Source organism: Symphalangus syndactylus, chromosome 5, assembly GCF_028878055.3.
Source record: "Symphalangus syndactylus isolate Jambi chromosome 5, NHGRI_mSymSyn1-v2.1_pri, whole genome shotgun sequence".
In the NCBI taxonomy this organism is placed as follows: domain Eukaryota; kingdom Metazoa; phylum Chordata; class Mammalia; order Primates; family Hylobatidae; genus Symphalangus; species Symphalangus syndactylus.
Genome location: NC_072427.2, coordinates 15,493,032 through 15,513,391, shown reverse-complemented (window position 1 = coordinate 15,513,391; position 20,360 = coordinate 15,493,032). Strand labels below are relative to the sequence as shown.

The 20,360-nt window shown below is 49.5% G+C and overlaps 2 protein-coding genes across 21 annotated transcripts in view; one reads left to right on the top strand and one right to left on the bottom strand.

Moving 5' to 3' along the window:
• The first annotated feature begins 261 nt into the window (after positions 1-261).
• On the top strand, positions 262-13,036 carry RCCD1 (RCC1 domain containing 1). Of its 8 annotated transcripts, XM_063640114.1 has the most exons (10): positions 271-397; positions 1,231-1,322; positions 2,065-2,353; positions 2,634-3,024; positions 3,125-3,246; positions 5,373-5,471; positions 5,803-5,967; positions 6,518-6,547; positions 7,111-7,267; positions 11,801-13,036. In XM_063640114.1, the coding sequence occupies exons 3-9, from the start codon at positions 2,188-2,190 to the stop codon at positions 7,260-7,262; spliced, it is 1,125 nt and encodes a 374-aa protein (XP_063496184.1). In that variant the 5' UTR covers positions 271-397; positions 1,231-1,322; positions 2,065-2,187; the 3' UTR covers positions 7,263-7,267; positions 11,801-13,036. The 8 variants fall into 8 exon arrangements, with proteins under 8 accessions (XP_063496180.1, XP_063496185.1, XP_055133138.1 ...); XM_063640115.1 differs by lacking the exon at positions 11,801-13,036 and having other exon boundaries at positions 266-397; positions 6,406-6,547; positions 7,111-8,627; XM_055277163.2 differs by lacking the exon at positions 11,801-13,036 and having other exon boundaries at positions 269-397; positions 5,373-5,477; positions 7,111-8,627.
• The window catches only part of PRC1 (protein regulator of cytokinesis 1), a 29,261-nt gene continuing 20,754 nt past the window's right edge, over positions 11,854-20,360 (bottom strand). For 2 of the 13 annotated variants that reach the window (XM_063640105.1, XM_063640107.1), the window contains 5 exons: positions 20,199-20,309; positions 16,172-16,282; positions 15,244-15,420; positions 14,875-14,916; positions 11,854-12,536 (listed from right to left, as the gene is read on the bottom strand). In XM_063640105.1, the coding sequence (XP_063496175.1) occupies positions 12,423-12,536; positions 14,875-14,916; positions 15,244-15,420; positions 16,172-16,282; positions 20,199-20,309 (555 nt within the window). In that variant the 3' untranslated portion in view covers positions 11,854-12,422. Of the gene's footprint in view, positions 14,917-15,243; positions 15,421-16,171; positions 16,283-20,198; positions 20,310-20,360 lie in introns of all 13 variants that reach the window. The other 11 variants (XM_055277157.2, XM_055277161.2, XM_055277154.2 and 8 more) reach the window with 10 other exon arrangements.

Here is a 20,360-nt window from a genome sequence, read left to right as displayed (position 1 = left end):
AGTGCAGCCTCCCAAAGTGTCGCCTGGGCGACAGAGTGAGACCCTATCTCAAAAAATATTAAACCATCCTAAGAAATAAATCGTTTAGGGTGCAGACTCCCATATGCTGGGCCTTCAGTACGTTTGTCTTTATATTGGGAGTCCTCTGTGGCCTCCGCCGAGGGCGCTGGGGTGGGGTTGGGGTTGGTGGCCAGCTGAGCCTGGTTGAAGGGCGGCTTGCGCCGCGCCCACCACCCCAGCCTGTTTCGAGGAGGGCTAAGCCCAGCGTGAGGCTCATTGGCTCGACAGAGGCACGTGACGGGTCCTGAGCCAATCCGTGGAAGGTAAAAGCTGCTTCCTGTTTGGGCATGAGTCCGGCGTGTGTCTGGTTTTGAGCTGCAGCGATTCCGGGACTGGGGTGAGTGGCGGGGTTCGCCCGTCTTGGGCGTCACTCCTCGCCAAACCTTTAGCTCAGGTCTCAATGAATGTCCTCTCGGTGGTTCTAATCCGAGCTCTAGACCCACGGGTTCCTGCAGGGGCGGGACCACCTGGCCCAACCTCTGCCTTGGTCCAACGCCCCCTGGGTTCCTCCAGGGCCTTGGTCCAACGCCCCTCGGAGGTTTCAGCGCATTTCACAGACCGGGCCGCAGGGCCCCGGCGTAGGCCTCGGGGGAGGTGAACAGGGCTGCGGCCGCCGCGCCCCGGGCGGCGACGTCACCGCCCTTGCAGGCGATTGGTCGCCTCGTGCCGCGCGCCCTTCAAACCTTTTCTCCCCGTGGCTGTCGGCGCCCGCTGGGCGGGAGGCCTATTCGGAGGCGGCCGCTCTGCGCCTCGGCGTTTCCTCCAAGGCTGCCCACTAGAAGGACCTGCCCGAGAGGGTAGAGGGCATAGGGTCAAGATCAAGGTCAGAGGCCCCCTTGGGTTGGGAGAGGACAGGGAAGGGGTTAGGAGCCCAGGAACTGGGGTCTCAGGAGAGACCCAAGATCTGACTTCAGAGGCCTGAAAATGCCTGTGCAATTCTGCTTCAGCCCGGGTGCAGCGGCTCACGCCTGTAATCCCAACACTTTGGGAGGCCGAGGCGGGCGGATCACTCGAGCCCAGGAATTCGAGACCAGCCTGGGCAGCATAGCAAGACCCCTGTCTCTATTATATTAAAAAAAACAAAAAAAAACAAAACCCGCTCCAGCCGAATCTGCTTGAAGTTGGCGTTGCTGTTGTAACCACCAGACTGTGTTTGTCTCCCCATTTAAGGGTTAGCTCCTTGGGAGCAGACAGCTGTCCTCACTGGCACAGAGGGGGAGCGCTCAGTAAATGCTTGCTGGACGAATAAATGACTAGATAAGGTACAGTTGAAATTGTGTCTGTATAAGTTTCTCAAAACCAGTAAGATATCCAGGGAAAAATTTTTTGTCAGCGCTAAATACTGGATTCAATAAGCTAATAGTGTGTGTTTATCATGGCATGTACTCACACCAAACCCTTTATTTGCATTTATTACAAACAATTCTGTGAGGTAGGTGCAAACAGCACCGCCCCCACCTCCCTTTGTAAACTGAAGAAATGCAGTTGGGCTCAGTTAATTGGCTAAGGTCACAAGGCCCTGCTGAGTTGCAGAGGCACTGGCTCCCAAACGCTCTTCTGCGTTCCACTGTGGGGTGAGGGGCAGAGCACTGTGTGTGGAGTTGGTGGGACCTGATTTCAGCCCTCTGTCCCCCTCTCTCTAGCTGTATGAGTGTGTAAGGGTTACTTTCTCTCGGAATCTCCTCTGTAAAACGACCATTTTGGTCCCCAAGATTACATGGGATAAAGTGCCGGATGCTGGGAAGCTGCGGGACGGGGTGGAGGTGTCGGGGGCCCTCGGATCCTAGTCCAATGCCTAAAGGACAGGCCACTTTGTACCCACTTTGTGGCCCGCTGAGCTTGAGCCAAAAGGGAGGACAGGGAAAGTGCCTCACTCTAAATATTTGAGAATCTTTGTAAATCCGGTAGGGCATTAGCCAGGGCGCCTGCTCAGCGAGCCTTCGCGGCACGGACTCTGCCTTTGTGCTTTGTGATCAGGAGAATGATAGTTTCCCCATTTTACAGATAAGGCAGCTCCAGTCCCTGGAAGGCCAGAGACTTGCCGGTGTCCCACTAGCGGGCTCTTTACAAGAATCTCCCCGGGCCCGCCGCAGCCAGGTGGCGGCCGGCAGAGGGCGCTGCTGGGGCATGGCGGAGGAGCGGCCGGGGGCCTGGTTCGGCTTCGGTTTCTGCGGCTTCGGGCAGGAGCTGGGCTCCGGACGCGGGCGCCAGGTGCACAGCCCCAGTCCGCTGCGGGCGGGCGTCGACATCTGCCGCGTGAGCGCGAGCTGGAGCTACACCGCTTTCGTGACCCGTGAGCACTCCCCGCCCCCGTCCCCACTTATTCCAGCCGCGCTCCACAGTCGCCTCCTCGCACCGCTGTGGCAAATCCAGGGTGTCTCCCCCGTTCAGGCCGCCAGCCCCACATTCTGGGTTGGTCCCCAATTCGGCCCCTTCCCAGGAACACCCCCACCCCCCAGCCGCCTCGATTCTGGCCACCCTGCTCCAATCTAGACCAGCCCCCAGTGCCGCCCCAAATTCTACGCCCTCGGTGCGTGTCCCTTCCCCTCCCTAGCCCGCTCTCCGCCCCGCAGGTGGAGGCCGCGTGGAGCTGTCGGGCTCAGCCAGCGGCGCGGCGGGCGGCTGCAAGGACGCGTGGGCCTCTGAGGGGCTCCTCGTGGTGCTGCGCGCCGGGCCGGGACCGGGGGCGTTACTGCAGGTCTGGGCGCCCGAATCGGCGCTGCGTGGGGAGCCCTTGTGGGCCCAGAATGTGGTGCCCGAGGCCGAAGGGGAATCCGATCCGGGCAGTGAGGCCCAGGCTGGGAGGCTACCCCTGCTGCCCTGCGCCCGTGCCTACGTGAGCCCGCGGGCGCCCTTCTACCGGCCTCTGGCTCCGGAGCTGCGGGCACGCCAGCTGGAGCTGGGCGCCGAGCACGCGTTGCTGCTGGACGCGGCTGGCCGGGTGTTCTCCTGGGGCGGGGGCAGGTGAGCGGGGGCGGGGGCAGGTCAGGGCTAGTGATTGGAGAAGCAAGCGGAGCGGGACCCCTTAATGCGACTGTAGCTGACGAGGGTCTCCCTTGCTCAGGCATGGACAGCTGGGCCATGGGACCCTGGAGGCAGAGCTGGAGCCACGGCTGTTGGAGGCGTTGCAGGGCCTAGTCATGGCTGAGGTGGCCGCGGGGGGCTGGCATTCTGTGTGTGTGAGTGGTGAGTGACTTAGTGCTTCTCCAGCCAAGCTCATGATCTTGTGCAACCTTCCTCCTCGTGTTCCAGTTTGGGTGGGGGCCTACCCTGGCGTCCTTCCAAATCCATCCATCGCCCAGTCAGTTATGCCTCCTAAATGCCTCTCACCCTCGGCCTCCTCTGCCTGCACCATGGCCCACTCACGCCCGGACTCTGGCATTTGTTCCTAGCTTCTGTGTTACTGGTCTCACTGCCCCTCCCCTCCTCTCCCCATCTGCTCCCAGCCAGGACTGTCTCTTAACAGTGCTCCCGAGGGAGTATGGAGTGTGAGGGGGCAGCCGAGCCAAGGAGAGCGGAGAAAGGCTGCAGTTGCCTAGGGGGCCATGACGTGTGGCACAGGGTGGACACGGGTGCCCACCAGGCACCAGGATGGTGATGAGTGTGTCCCTGTGGTGGTGCCACAGCTGGCCAGAGTGAGGAGTTTCACTTGGTGATCCAGGTGTAGCTCCTTCCTAGGCTGTTAGAGCCCATGCAGAGAGGGTGAGGCTGGGAACAGATGATCTTTGTCTGTGTCTGGGGCTCTCATTCTGGCTGCTACTTAGATCACCTGGAAGCTTACAAAATTACCAATGCCAGGGGGCCGGGTGTAGTGGCTCATGCCTGTAATCCCAGCACTTTGGGAGGCTGAGGTGAGTGGATCACAAGGTCAGGAGTTCGAGATCAGCCTGACCAACATGGTGAAACCCCCGTCTCTAAAAAAAATACAAAAATTAGCTGGGCGCAGTGGTGCGCGCCTGTAGTCCTGGCTACTTGGCAGGCTGAGGCAGGAGAATCATTTGAACCCGAGAAGCAGAGGTTACGTGAGCCGAGATCGCGCCACTGCACTCCAGCCTGGGCAACAGAGTGAGACTCAGTCTCAAAAAAAAAAAAAGCTACCAATGCCTTCCCCCGCACCATATTCTCATGGAATGGGCCTGGGCTGGTTACCAAGCCAGGAAACCCTGGGCTGAGCCTGGCCAACATGGCAAAACCTCATCTTTGTACAAAAAATATAAAAATGAGCTGGGTGTGGTGACTCGTGCCTGTGGTCCCAGCTACTCGGGAGGCTGAGGCTGGAGGATCACTTGAGCTGTGAGTGGAGGTTGCAGTGAGCCAAGATCACACCACTGCACTCTGCACTCCAGTCTGGGTGACAGAGTGAGACTCTGTCTAAAAAAAAAAAAAACAACCCTGGGCTGGAGAGAAGACACCAGAGGGCTGGAAACAGCCCAGTGGGACACCCTGCACTCAAGGTCCAGAAGAAGTTTGAGGCCTTAAGTTTAGTGTAGAGGTTGAAGCATGGACACATCCCACCAGACTTCCTAGTTTCAGATCATTGCTCGGGCCCTGGGACCTTGGGCCTGGTACTTAACCCTTCTGTGCCTCAGTTGTGAATAAAATAGGGATCCTGCGTAAATGGTGATATTGTCATAAAACCACCTGTAGGGCTATTGTGAGAATTAAGTGATTATATTTGAAAAGCATGGGAAACATCAGCATGGATTAAGCACTTCATAAAATCCGCTATTGTTAGAAATTTTTAGTATCAGGAGGCTGTTCCAACCAGAAAGCTCTAGTGCTGTGGGATGCCAGGAAGGGGAGAGCTGCACGTGGCTTTCAACAGGACCAGCTGTGGGTGCAGTTGAAAAAGGGGCACAGGCCGGCCCGGTGGTTGTTTTATTTATTTATTTAGAGACAGGGATTTTGCCATATTGATGAGGCTAGTCTCAAACTTTTGAGCTCAAAGCTCAGCCTCCCAAAGTGCTGGATTACAGGCATGAACCAACGCACCTGGCCCCGGCCCAGTGGTTTTGAAAGGGAGACCGCTGCGGCACTTCTAGGGATACATTTCTGAAATGAGGGGCCATTTGGCAGCATAAGAATGGAAGTGGAAGGTCCAGTAAGGGACTTAAAGGATGATCTGAAGGCACTGAGGGGATGGGAACCTAAGACAAGCCCCTGGGGCCTGAGGGGAAGCACCTTGGCCTGGAGTGTTACCTTGGGCAGGGCAGGCTTTAGTTGTCCCCAGGAGCCGATGGGATGGGGAGGAGAGTTTGGGTGGATGCAGAGGCTTCACAGTCTGTTTCATGTGTCCCCTTGATCTCTTTCAGAGACTGGGGATATTTATATCTGGGGCTGGAATGAATCAGGGCAGCTGGCCCTGCCCACCAGGAACCTGGCAGAGGATGGAGAGACTGTCGCAAGGGAAGGTGAGGGTCAACTCGGCTCCCACAGCCATCTCCCCAGGATGTGGCTGTCATTCCTAACTCCTGGCTGGATGCTGGCCTCAGAGCTACACTGCTCAGATGCAGCATGTGAGCCCCTTACGGGAGGGAGCATTGGCAAGGCTGATGCCGGTCTTGGCACAACACACTTGTGCACTAGTGCCAACCCCGCCTGAAGAATGTAGGGGTTGGGAGCACTAGCTTTGGAGCTAGACAGTCGTGTACCTCTGCTGTTGTGGCAGTAAAGTGACTGCATGAATAAGGTTTAGCTCAGGGCTTGGTCAGTGTTCACATCATTATCATTCTGACGCCACAGAACTGAATGAAGATGGTTCTCAGGTGAAGAGAACGGGCGGGGCTGAGGATGGAGCCCCTGCCCCCTTCATAGCTGTCCAGCCCTTCCCAGCATTACTGGATCTCCCCTTGGGCTCAGATGCAGTCAAGGCCAGCTGTGGATCCCGGCACACAGCTGTGGTGACACGTGAGTGGGGCTGGGAGGCTGGTTCAGGATGGAGCAGGAAGGCACTCCGCTCCACTCGAGCTGGTGCCTACGGAAGGGGGCGTGGTCGACGGAAACAATTCTGTCTTAAGGCTTCTGTGGCTCATACAGAGCAGCTACCTTGCTCAGTGGATAAGCCCCACCCCCCCGTGTTGTTTCACAGTAGTTCCCCAGCCTGTCAGGCCCAGAAGAGTCTTCCTTCTGGTGGGAGGCTGATGCTTTCTGTCCTCCCTGCACGGCCACAGACACATTCCCTGCCCGCCGTCGCCTCTGACAGCAGGGACTGTCCAGTCCAGCATGGAAGACTGCGGCGCTCGGTAGCGTGGCACACAGGAAGATCTGCCACTTTTTCCCTCGGGATCCTCTGCCGTGCCACGTGTGATCAGCCAGTTGTTAAGAGAACATGTTGTTCCACGCCAGGCAGATCTCGTGAGGATTGTAATATGCAGCTGTGGGCTGTGCCAAGTCGGGCTGGACAGATGCCTTGCCAAAGAACAGTAGTGACAACTATCGATTGTCCTTTTGCTTTCAGGAACAGGGGAGCTGTACACGTGGGGCTGGGGTAAGTAAAAGGATTGTTTTTGTGACCCTGAAACCAAGGAGAAGAAAGACCTGGGAGTATAGGGCAGGTGACAAAGCCACCAAGACTAGAGGAAGCAGGGGCCTCGGCCAGGTCACTGAGAGGAACAGGACTGCTCCCACCCTGGGGTTAGAACAGACATAGGCACACTCAGTCTGAGACCAGACAGGGGAGACATGGAGAGGATATCGGTACCACCCGCCTACCTCTCTGAAAGACTGTCTTAAGGGAGTATCCAACCAGCATTTACAAAGCAGCTTTTTGTGGATGTGACACTGGGTGGAGAAAAAGATTTGATGGAAGTGTGTGCTCTGAACATCTTAGCTTGGGTAGCAGGGAAGTCTGGAGGAGCGTCTTGCCTGGAGTGGCTGGCTGCCACTAGCCTCTTGGGGATCCCCAAGGTTGCCTGGCTCTGGGTCTCTTGGATTCACAGAGCAGTGGGGCATAATCCCAGCCCTTCATTTGATAGTCTGGGCCCCTTCCTGGAGGGAAAGAAGCAGCAAGACCCAGTGGAGACAGTGGCAAAGGGGCTGATTTCACTTTAGGTAAATATGGACAGCTGGGCCACGAGGACACCACCAGCTTGGATCGGCCCCGCCGTGTGGAATACTTTGTAGATAAGCAACTCCAAGTAAAGACTGTCACCTGTGGGCCCTGGAACACCTACGTGTATGCTGTGGAGAAAGCGAAGAGCTGACGTGTGTATGTATATGTATATACACCACCTGTGAAACCCCCATTCAGGTCAAGGAAAACCATTGCCTGCACCCCAAGGGCCCCGTATTTGCTCCTCCCCATCACAGCCCTGCCCTCCACCCTCAAGCCCGGTCCTAAACTTGGCTGCACTTTAGAAAGAGCTGGAGTGCATTGAAAACTCTGCTGCCTAAGGTCAGCATCAATGAAAACAATGAAATCAATGAAACAATGAAATCAGAGCCTCTAGGTGTGTGGCCTGGATAGTGGTAGATTCAAAGCTCCGCCCACCTCACCCCAGGTACATTTGATGTGCAGCTGAGATTGGGGCACATTCCAGGTCATCTTCCTTTGTCAGTCACTTCCCTGCTTTTGTTTGAATTTTACCATGCTTGTATGCAGCCTTATACAACATAGTTGTGTTTGCTTTTGAGTGTTAGGTAAATGGAATCTTGTATATGTGCTTTTGTGTCGTTTTTGTCACTCAGCATTGTGTGATCCATCCTTGTTGGGTCCTGGAGTTCATTCATTTTTAATGCTATATGGTGTTCTGTTGTTGTATGAATAACACCTCAAGTGATACAGCCTTGTTGATGGTCATTTTTATTGTTTCTGATTTTGGTCATTCCACATAATACTTTGAGCAGTCTTCTGCACATGTGCACAAGTTCCTTTGCAGAACATCGAGTTGAATTGCTAAGTCAAGAGATACCTTTAATTTTACTAGATAACTGTTGCCCCCAGCAGGGTGGGGTCTACTGTGGCTGAAACGTCAGGTAGATGCACACTGGTTTTAATTTGCATTTCCCTGGATACTGATGAGGTTGAGTAGCTTTTGTGTTTTGGATGGCTGGGCGTGGTGGCTCACACCTGTAGTCCCAGCACTTTGGGAGGTTAAGCAGGGAGATTGCTTGAGGTGAAGAGTTCATATGTTTATTGGCCACTTGGAATTTTTCTGTTGTGAAGTGCCTGTTCAAGTTTTCTGGCCTTTTAAAATGTTCTGTATTTTCCTTAGTCATTTTTCTTTTGGATATTTCAGATAAAGTCTTTTGGGAGTTAGTATTCAGAGTATCTTCTGCTACAATGTAGTTTGTTTCAGTCTCTCTTGGTATTACAATTTTAATACTTAGGTGATGTTTACTCCGTGCCAGGTAAGGCTCAAAGTGCTTCACAAGTATCAACTTATTTTGATAAAATAAGCTTATCAGTAGTTTTCTTTATGGTTAAATTGTATTTGTGCATGTGTGTGTGTGTGGTTTAGCAAATGTTTCCCACCCATGGGGTCTTTTTTTTCTTTTTTATTGTGGTAAAATATACTGAACATAAAATTTATGTTCAATAAAAAACAGAAAAATTGTTTTTAACCATTTTTAAGTACATAGTTCAGTGACATTATATGCATTCACTGTTGTGCAACTGTCACCCCTATGCATTTCCAGAACTTTTTCGTTATTCTATGCTGAAACTCTGCGCATTAAACACTTAACTCGCCACTCTCCCCTTCCCCAGCCCTTGGCAACCACAGTTCTAACCTTGTTTCTATGACTACTGTAGTGCCTCATGTAAGTGAAATCCCATGGTATTTGTCTTTTCATGACTAGCTTCTTTCACTTAGCAGCATGTCCTCCAAGTTCATCCATGATGTAGCTTATGTATCTAGACTTCCTGCCTTTTAAAGGCTAGGATTCTGTTGTATGTATACACTGCGTTTTATTCATCCGTGCATTGGTGGATATTTGAGTTGTTCGCTACAGTGAATAATGCTGCTGTGAACATGGGTGTACAACTCTCGAGTCTCTGCTTTCAGTTCTTTTGGATATATACCCAGAGTGGAATTGCTTGTGTGGTAATTCTAATTTTTTTTGAGGAACTGCCATACTGTTTCCCACAGAGGCTGCATCATTTTACATTCGCACTGGAAGTGCACACGAATCCTAATTTCTCCACATCTGCGTCCACACTTGTTTTCTATTTCTTGGTTAACAGCCATCCTAATGGGTGTGAAGTGGTATTTCATTGTGGTTTTTTTTTTTTTTTTTTGTTTGGACAGAGTCTCTTTGTTGTCCAGGCTGGAGTACAGCCTTCACCTCCTGGGCTTAAGCCATCCTCCCGGGTAGCTGGGGCTACAGGCACATGCGACCACATCTGGCTAGTTTTTTGTATTTTTAGTAGAGATTGGGTTGTGCCATGTTGCCCAGGCTGGTCTCGAATTGCTGGGCTCAAGCGATCCACTTGCCTTAGCCTCCCAAAGTACTAGGATTATAGGCATGAGCCATCGTGCCCGGCCAAGCCATTTTTTAAAATGGACAAAAGTCAACAAAGATGACAGAAGGATAGCAAATAAGCATATGAAAAGACACTCTACATCATTAGTCATTAGGGAGTTGTAAATGAAAACCATAGTGAGACACCACTTCATACACAGAATAACTAGAATTATATAAAGGCTGAACATACCAACTGTTGGTGAAGATCTGGAGAAACTGGAACCTTCATACATTACTGGTAGGAATGTAAAATGGTACAACTGCTTTGGACAACAGTTTGGCATTTCTTTCTTTTTTTTTTTTTTTTGAGATGGAGTCTTGCTCTGTTGCCCAGGCTAGAGTGCAGTGGTGCAATCTCAGCTCACTGCAACCTCCGCCTCCCGAGTTCAAGCAATTCTCCTTCCTCAGCCTCCTGAATAGCTGAGATTACAGGTGTGCACCACCACACACAGCTAATTTTTGTATTTTTAGTAGAGACGGGGTTTCACCATGTTGGCCAGGCTGGTCTCGAACTCCTGACCTCGTGATCTGCCCACCTTAGCCTCCCAAAGTGCTGGGATTACAGGCGTGAGCCACCGTGCCCAGCCCAGTTTGGCATTTCTTAAAAAGTTAAGTGTACACCTACCATAGATGTGATCCAGCCACTTCACTCCTAGGTATTCAGAAAAAAATATATATCCATACAAAGACTTGTACATAAATGTTTCTAACAGCCTTATTTTTAATAGCCAAAAACTGGAGAAAAGCCAAATGTGAAAAATAAACCTGACAGGCAAATAAACTGGTATATTGACATCATGGAATACTAAGCAAAAAAAAAAAAAACAAAAAAAAACAAAAAAAAAACTATGCATATAAGCAATGATATGGGTAAATCTCAAAGTAGTGAAAGAGCCAGACCAAAAAAGTATATATTGTATGATTCTACTTACATTGAACTGTAGAAAATGCAAACTAATCTGTAGTAACAAAGAAATCGGTGGGCCGGGTATGGTGGCTCATGCCTATAATCCTAGCACTTTGGGAGGCTGAGGTGGGCAGATCATGAGGTCAGGAGATCGAGATCATCCTGGCTAATACAGTGAAACCCTGTCTGTACTAAAAATACAAAATTTACCGGGCATGGTGGCATGCGCCTGCAGTCCCAGCTATGCGGGAGGCTGAGGCAGGAGAATCCCTTGAACCTGGGAGGCAGAGGTTGCAGTGAGCTGAGATTGTGCCACTGCACTCCAGCCTGGGAAGAGCGAGACTCCAACTCAAAAAAAAAAAAAAAAAAAAAAAAAAAAAAAAAAAAAAAAGTCAGTGGTTGCTAGGCAGGGTGAGGCTGGGAAGTGGGAAGGAGGAATGAGAAGGAGGTGGGAGGAAACTTCTGGGATAGAGATACTTGGTTAACTTGACTGTGGTGATAGTTTTTGTCTTACCCTTCACACGTGTACAGTTTATGTCCATCCTCCCTCAGTAATGCTGTTGAAGTTGGACAGCCTCCCCATATTGAGACAAATGGCATTGAAGCCAGAAGCTTCCTAGGACTCCCTTTGCTCTTTACACATCAGGGGTTACGTTTTATATTTTTCTCACAAAAAAATCAGAATAAGAGATATATGTTTTTTTTGAGACGCTCTTTCGCCCAGGCCAGACTGCAGTGGCACTATCTCAGCTCACTGCAAGCTCCGCCTCCTGGGTTCACGCCACTCTTCTGCCTCAGCTTCCTGAGTAGCTGGGACTACAGGCACCCGCCAGCACGCCCGGCTAATTTTTTGTATTTTTAGTAGAGACGGGGTTTCACCATGTTAGCCAGGATGGTCTTGATCTCCTGACCTCGTGATCCGCCCGCCTCGGCCTCCCAAAGTGCTGGGATGACAGGCGTGAGCCACTGTGCCCGGCCTGCGATATTCTTAATTTAGAAATGTACCAGAGAATATTTAAAAAATCACACTCGGCCGGGTGCGGTGGCTCATGCCTGTCATGCCAGCACTTTGGGAGGCAGGCAGATCATTTGAGGTCAGGAGTTCAAGACCAGCCTGGCCAACATGGTGAAACCCTGTCTCTACTAAAAATACAAGAATTAGCCAGGTGTGATGGTGCGTGCCCGTAATCCCAGCGAATTGGGAGGCTGAGGCAGGAGAATTGCTTGAACCTGGGAGGTGGAAGTTGTACTGAACCAAGATAGTGCCACTGCACTCCAGCCTGGGCGACAGAGTGAGACTCAAAAATCATGCTCCCGACTAAAAATTTCCAGGAGGTCCTTTTAGTTTTTTCTGTTTTTCACACACAGACCAACCAACTAAAAAGTGACTGGGGGAAAGAAAGGAAACACCACACTCTATCTTTTTGAAATGTAAGTATACAGATTTTAATTTATTTTTAAGAATAATTTTATATTTTAAAAACAGGGCACATACTGTATGAGTAAACAGTGTGGCTGACACAGACCAAGTCCACACTGGTAAGCTTTTGAGAACCATTTACACTATGTTGACAGTAGTACTGCTGCAGGCAGACAGAGGAAGAATAAATAATAGTGCTTCAAGAAGAGTAGTGATTGAGAGGGTAGGTAAAGAGGGCGCCTCATCATGGATGCTAGAGCAGGAACAACTCCCCAGTAGTGACATGTGCAAAGTTCCAGATCTCCACGACAAAGACAGCCCAACCCATTGGAACAAACAGACTCCCAATGCAGCTGGCAACTGCGGGGGTAGAAGAACTCAGGCAAAGTAGGCACAGGAATGGGGAGATGAGAGCCAGGGACAAACGCCGAAGAAAGCGTTCCGACAAGCATGTGTTCATAGATGCACACCCCCAACAAAGGGCACTGAACTGTGGAACAGAACTGAACACAATTTAACAAAGCAGCTCCCAGCCTTCCTGTCACCTCTTTGGCAGTAGGGCAGGCCATCTCAACTTCGGACGCACACAGACATTCTCATCAGGAGGAAGGCTGTCCTGTGTGGTGGGGACAAGGCTTCAGGTGAGAGCAAAGCTATGATAGCTACAGCATTAACTGAACATGCCTAAACAAAAAAGATGTTAATTACTAGTTATAGGTATACATGCCAAAATTACCCCAGGGATGGGCATAGTCAATCATTTTCCTACACAGCAGTGAAATAAAACAAGCTTTGATCACGCTTCAGCAAGTAGAATTATGTGGTAGAGAAGTCAGGTCCCATATGCTAAAATTTGCACTTCCTGCCATAAACCTTTAACGTATTTAAGTCAAAACCAAGTCTCCTAGGACCACTAAACCTATGATGGACTTTCAACTGTAACACCCATTCACATCTTTAAGTTAGGCTCATGGTCATGGAACCTGGCCAGGGTTTCAAGCACGCCTAAGCTGAAGAAAAACTAAAGTCACCCCCATATAATTAGGTCCAGTCTAGGCACAGGAAGCCACAGCTGGTTGACTGATCAGGGCTTCTCAGGACTGGATGTTGGTTGAATTGAGGATTCCAGAAGTAGCATCAGATTTGGAAGCCTTTGAAAGTTCTCGCTGTTGAAAAATAAATAACATCAGTGGCAGTACTGCCTCTATTACACATGCCCCACCCTTCTAAGTACGGTTGTCAGCAAAAGGTCCCTCGAAGGTAGTTTCTCTGAGATCCCTAGCCTGCAATAGGCTGCGTTAGGAGTAAAAGGTGAGGAACTCTGAGCACCATTCTATTAGTCATAGACACAGTGCATGTGCACGCATGCCCGTGACCCCTTTCCTCAGCCAGTCCATCCTGTTACACCTCACAGAAGGGAAATCCTTCATACAGTCATGCACTGCATAATGATGTTTCAGTTAACGACAGGCCACACACACTATGGTGGTCCCATAAGATTATACAATATTTTTACTGTACCTTTTCTATGTTTAGATACACAAATACTTACCATTGTGTTACAGTTGCCTACAGTATCCCAGGAATAGCCTGAATCAAAAAAACCCACAATTGTCTACAGTATTCTTTCTGTAACATGCTGCCCAGGTTTGTAGCCTAGGAGGAAAACGCCATACCATATAGCTTAGGTGTGTAGGCTATTCTGTCTAGGACTGTTAAGTACGCTCTGATATGTACACAATGAAACTGCCCCACATTCTCAGAACATATCCCTGTCATTAAGTGAGGCATGACTCTACTTCACAAAGCTACTTTAGAGTTGTCAAGGTAAGTAGGCAACAAGCTTTGGTCTCTTGAGCCCTTTATAAAACAATGGGCCAGAACATATATCTACCAATCCCTGGGGCTGAGGCCTTGTAACCTGCTGGTGATTTGATCTCATGCTGGAGCACATGGTATAGCAGCAAAAGACAAAGCATGAATGGCCGTTGAGAAAGACAGATATTAGCAGAGGTTAGTTTACCGGCTTTGGTGCTGCCTGGTGGAGTCTATCAATCAGCCATAGCAACCCAAACCAGATGAACCTACCTAGGACCAGCCACACAGATAGGCAGGTACATTTAAGTCTCAGATAAAATGGGCCTTGGTTGAACAAGTGAAAAAGGGAAAGCTGGACCTCTGTCCAGCAATCAGCCAGAGTGACACACACCCACTTTTAAAGGTAGAAGCACCACCAGCCATGTAATTTGAAAAACATGCTGGAGTCAGTGATCAAAACTAGCTGCAGCCTTGGCCAACTGTTCCATTCTCCATCCCTGCAGCAATTAAGAGGGGAGGCAGGCTAGGAGTTTAACTCAATATCCCCTCAAGGGTGAGGGACATCCTCAGCTCTCGCTAGTAAAATATTGAGAGAAGAAATCACAGATTAAGTAAAAGGCAGTGTAGTTAGCTGTTAGCAGATATAGAGTAGGATAACAGGAAGTGAAGAGCATTCTGGAAAAACTTGCTTCCAGTGCTTCATCTATGCTTCAGTAGCTCAATGTATGGAAAGAGGCAAAGGTGAGGAAATGAGCATTAGCTAGCTGAGACTAGAGCTGGCGGTTGAGCCCTGAGGGGTTAGGAAGGTATATACTCCAGGAAATAATCAGCACACAGGCCAAGAGCCTCACTGTAGGCAGCACACAGCGGGGGCTCCCTTCCCCCACGTGATGGGGCCTCTATTCTTTCCAGCTATTGCAGGCCTTTGATGTCACAATTGGGGAGGGTCAAGGTTTTCTGTTAAACATGATTTAAAACTGTGCTTGACTTTAGGGGCTGAGAATCCAATTCAAGTCTGAACAAATTTTATTAATCTGTTGTGAATGTAAATCAGATGTGTTTTCTTGAGTCCATGATAGGAATTCCTGCTTCCTTTGTAACACTGCTGAGATTACTGGTTAGGGTAGCCCTGTGCCCAGATGAATGAAGCCAGCAGATGACAGATCAGTTTGGAAGAGGGACATGCAGGGGTTGCCATACAGACCTGAAGCCCAACAGTGGAACTGTCAGAGAGGGACGGATCCTTCTAAGAACAAAGAATTAAGACAATTACCAAGAACTCCACCAAGACAGCACCAGGGCAGTGATAGAGGGGTTGCCTCCTGCAGCCAGGGAATGGTATGTATTAAGCAGAAGGATCCAGGTTAAATGTCTAGTTGCTGCTGCCAACTTCCTTCCTATACAACCCCCCCCTTAAATCACACCCACCCCGCCATGGTCAAAGCAGGAAAGGGATTCTCAGCCTCCAAGGTAGCTGCCCTAGCTAATAGCCTGGGTGCCCCTGGGAAGATACCCACTCTGCCCCAACTGTGTGCTCCCCAGAGACTGGTAGATATTAGAAAAGGTGAATTACCGCAAACTCAGAATAGGTGCTGGCAACAGAATTAATGCTGAAGTTGCGCTGGAGGGGGGCCGAGCCAATGTACCCACCACTCAGGATGCTGCCGTTGAGCTCCAGGTTCTCCTTGTTGGCTCCATGCCTGCCGGTACGGGGTGTTTTCTTCCCTGAACAGGTGGAAGCAGCGACTGGCTGCAGAGAAAGAGATCCACGTATCATCCTTCTAATGAATGTGCACATGCACACACAATACCTGCATTGGTCAAAGGATGAGACTATCTTTATATTCCTGTCTATAATCCTATAATTTTTAGTTAAAAAAAAAATTATATATATATATATGGGGCTGGGTGTGGCTCATGCCTATAATCCCAACACTTTGGGAGGCCAAGGCAGGAAGATTGCTTGAGGCCACATGTTCAAGACCAGTCTGGGCAACATAGCAAAACCCTGTCTCTAGAAAAAAAATTTTTTTAAATATGAATTCTTGATTTACAGAACACCTATCTTGAGCATAGTCTAATAAAATATTTGAAAGACTGAATGTGTTTTACCACATACTTTCCACATCTCTACTTGAGTACTTGGCATATCTAGTGATCTGGTTTCACTGGGCTAGAACCCACATCCAGGGGACCTATCTCCATACCAGCTGAAGACTGGGCTTGGAATTGAAGATCAGGCAGGCTCGCTGCAGACTCAGTTTCCCACACATCCCGCTGCTTCCCATGGTACCAGTGGGGCTCAGAGTGACTGTTCTCTTTTTTTGCACATTAGTTTTGGACCATTATTTAATGGTGAGCTAACTTATATCTGTCAACTCTCAGCATCTCAATAAGAACAAAATCCAGGGATCTTAGAATCTAGAACAAGTAGGTGGGGCCTCTGGGTGAACAGGCTAGGGGTGCATGTGAGGATGTGCTTAGACACAGGGCATACTAACCTTGCTGCCAGAAGGAGGAAGTCGAGACACGGGGGAGTGGTAGATTGTCCCTCCAAAGATAGGCCGAATACTACTATTGGCCGTAGCATTGGACATGGTGGTAGTGTTCAGCTAGGGAGAAGAGCACATGGGTAACTGATGTGCAGTAACATCCTCAGCATTTCCAGCAACCCGTCTACCCTACAGAGAAATGACTATGGGAGGCAGTCCAGGGAAGACGGGTTTACATGGTGAAGGGCCTGCTGTGTCTAATACTGCATAGGTTTGAAGAAACCTGTGAAAAGTTTTCAAAGCCTATTGCTATCCAGCAAATGGAAATGTAAAATGGTACAACCACTGTGGCACAAGACATCTGGCATACGACCCAGCCATTCCACTCTTAGATGTCTCTACCCAAAAGAAACGAAAGCACAGATCCATACAAAGACTTAGACGTAAATGTTCACAACAGCTCCCTGCAGCAGCCAAAAGCTGGAAACGGCCAAATACCCACCAGCAGGTAAGTGGACAAGCAAACTGTGGTAAATTCATACAGTGGAATGAATATTGATCCACAATAAAAAGGAGTGACCTTTTGATACAACAACAGAGATGAATCTACACTAAATGAAAGAAGCCAGACAAAAAAATATGTACTGTGGGATTCTATGTAAAATGTTTCAAAATGCAAACTAATCTATAGTTAAAGAGTAAATCCCTACTCGCCACAGCTAGAGGCTGGGGGCAAACCAGGAGCCAGGGAAGGAGGGAGGTAATACAAAGAGGCACTAGGAAACTTTGGGGACCATGAAATGTTCATTATCTAAATTATGGTGACAGTTTCATTGTGTAAACCTACATATGTCAAAACTTATGATATGCTAATGATAACAGCTGTAAATGTTTTTGAGATGGGGTCTCACTCTGTCACCCAGGCTGAAGTATAGTGGTACAATCTTGGTTCACTGCAGCCTCGACCTCCTGGGCTCAAGCAATCCTCCCATCCCAGCCTCCTGAGTAGCTGGGATCACAGGCGTGTGCCACCACAACCAGCTAATTTTTGTATTTGTAGTAGAGATGGGGCTTCAACATGTTACCCAGTCTCCCAACTCCTGAGTTCAAGCAATCCCCCTACCTTGGCTTCCCAAAGTATTGGGATTACAGGCTTGAGCCACTGCACCCAGCCAACTTTTTTTTTTTTTTTAATTAAAAAAATTCTAGGGGGCCGGGCATGGTGGCTCATGCCTGTAATCCAGACTTTGGGAGGCCAAGGCGGGTGGATCATCTGAGGTCGGGAGTATGAGACCAGCCTGACCAACATGGAGAATCCCTGTCTCTACTAAAAATACAAAATTAGGTGTGATAGCACATGCCTGTAATCCCAGCTACTAGGGAGGGGGAGGTTCACGCCTGTAATCCCAGCACTTTGGGAGGCCGAGGCGGGCAGATCTTCTGAGGTCAAGAGATTGAGACCATCCTGGCCAACAGAGTGAAACCCCATCTCTACCAAAAATATATTAAATTAGGTGGGCGTGGTGGCGCGGGCCTGTAGTCCCAGCTACTCAGGAGGCTGGGGCACGAGAATCACTTGAACCCAGGAGGCGGAGGTTGCAGTGAGCTGAGATCGTGCCACTGCACTCTGGCCTGGCAACAGCACGAGACTCCATCTCAACAAAACAAAACACATTTTAGGCCAGGCACAGTGGCTCATGCCTGTAATCCCAGCACTTTGGGAGGCCAAGGCAGGCAGATCTTCTGAGGTCAAGAGATTGAGACCATCCTGGCCAACAGAGTGAAACCCCATCTCTACTAAAAATATAAAAATTAGGTGGGCGTGGTGGCGCGGGCCTGTAGTCCCAGCTACTCAGGAGGCTGGGGCACGAGAATCACTTGAACCCAGGAGGCGGAGGTTGCAATGAGCTGAGATCGCGCCACTGCACTCTGGCCTGGCAACAGAGCGAGACTCCATCTCAACAAAACAAAACACATTTTAGGCCAGGCACAGTGGCTCATGCCTGTAATCCCAGCACTTTGGGAGGCTGAGGCAGGAGGATCACTTGAGCTCAGGAGTTTGAGACCAGCCTGGACAACTTAGTGAGACCTCATCTCTACTAAAACTCAAAAACAAACAAAAAAACCCAAAAATTAGCTGGGTATGGTGGCATGTGCCTGTAAGTCTCAGCAACATGGGAGGCTGAGGTTAGAGAATCACTTGAGCCCAGGAGGTTGAGCTGCAGTGAGCCATGATAGTGCCACTGCATTCCAGTGTGGGTGATAGAGTGAGACACTGTCTAAAAATAATAAATTTACGTTACAAAATATAAGTAGGGAGAAGAAATAACGCTCTTTTATTTATCAAAAAGAAAAAAGGCCAGGTGCAGTGGCTCACGCCTGTAATCCCAGCACTTTGGAAGTCAAGGTGGGTGGATCACCTGAGGTCAGGAATTCAAGACCCTAGGCAACATGGAGAAACCCTGTCTCTACTAAAAATACAAAATTAGCCGGGTGCGGTGGCACATGCCTGTAACCCCAGCTACTTGGGAGGCTGAGGCAGGAGAATCGCTTGAAACCAGGAGGCAGAGGTTGTAGTGAGCCGAGATCACCCATTGCACTCCAGCCTAGGCAACAAGAGTGAAACTCTGTCTCAAAAAAAAAAAAAATAAATAATAAAGTCCTCTCTGACTTTGTGCTGTAGAGATGAAGAATCATTACATGTTCCATTTAGTAAGTGTGAACGTTGTTTTTCACATGGTACCACAAGGCCATCTCTTGGTCTTACAGGGAAAATGGCATTACAGGTTTTCAGGAAAACCGCTGAAGCTTTCTTTTCATCGTTAACAGAATGTTGGCAATCATTCCCGCCCCCCCCGCCCCCCAAACTTAATGCAAGGACTCAACAAGCACAGACACCAAAGCTGGCCACTCTGTGACTGTCACTATAGGCCGCTACTCAGCCTTCCATCCACTCTCAAGTGGACTCGACATGAAGGAACAGAAAAACCCTTTCCCATCTCTGCAGGACAGAGGGCAAGAGGTGTAGGGAAAAGAGAGATCAGACTGTTACTGTGTCTATGTGGAAAAGGAACACATAAACTCCATTTTGATTTGTACTAAGAAAAATTGTTTTGCCTTGAGATGCTGTTAATCTGCAACTTTAGCCCCAACCCTGTGCTCACAGAAACATGTGCTGTATGGAATCAAGGTTTAAGGGATCTAGGGCTGTGCAGGATGTGCCTTGTTAACAATATGTTTACAGGCAGTATGCTTGGTAAAGGTCATCGCCATTCTCCATTCTCAATTAACCAGGGGCACAATGCACTACGGAAAGCCACAGAGACCTCTGCTCAAGAAAGCCTGGGTATCGTCCAGGTATTTCCCCGTACTGAGACAGCCTGTGATATGGCCTCGTGGGAAGGGAAAGACCTGACCGTCCCCCAGCCCGACACCCGTAAAGGGTCTGTGCTGAGGAGGATTAGTAGAAGAGGAAGGCCTCCGTCTCCTGCATGCCCCTGGGAATGGAATGTCTTGGCGTAAAACCCGATGTATGTACCTACATTCGTTCTATTCTTAGGAGAAAACTGTCCTGTGACTGGAGGCGAGATATGCTGGCGGCAATGCTGCTCTGTTAACTCTTTACTACACTGAGATGTTTGGGTGGGGAGAAGCATAAATCTGGCCTATGTGCACATCCAAGCACAGTACCTTCCCTTGAACTTATTTGTGACACAGATTCCTTTGCTCACATGTTTTCCTGCTGACCTTCTCTCCACTATCACCCTGTCCTCCTGCCGCATTCCCCTTGCCGAGACAGTGAAAATAGTAATCAATAAATACTGAGGGAACTCGAGACTGGTGCCGGTGCTGGTCCCCTGGGCCCACTGTTCTTTCTCTGTACCTTGTCTCTGTGTCTTATTTCTTTTCTCAGTCTCTCGTCCCACCTGATGAGAAATACCTACAGGTGTGGAGGGGCTGGCCCCCTTCAAAGAGGTGGCTGGGACTACCCTCACCCACTCCCTTGAAATCAGTGTTTCCTAAGCCTTGTGTTTACCTTACGTGCTTTGCCCGGTGTATTGGGAGCCAGTCCTCGCCGCTTGCTGGGTGTTCGAGGAGCGCTGCCATAGAGCATCTCTGTCTCTGTCTGTTTTTTGTTCTTGAGTTGCTGTGTGAAATTCAGAAGCAACAGTGATAAATCTCAGGAAGAGAGCAGGTC

Excerpts from the sequence above, each read along its gene's own strand:
- RCCD1 (XM_063640110.1), top strand. The coding sequence starts at position 2,188 with ATGGCGGAGGAGCGGCCGGGGGCCTGGTTCGGCTTCGGTTTCTGCGGC. Across the intron at positions 3,247-5,372 it reads GCATTCTGTGTGTGTGAGTG|AGACTGGGGATATTTATATC; the intron begins GTGAGTGACTTA and ends GATCTCTTTCAG. Across the intron at positions 5,472-5,802 it reads AGAGACTGTCGCAAGGGAAG|AACTGAATGAAGATGGTTCT; the intron begins GTGAGGGTCAAC and ends CTGACGCCACAG.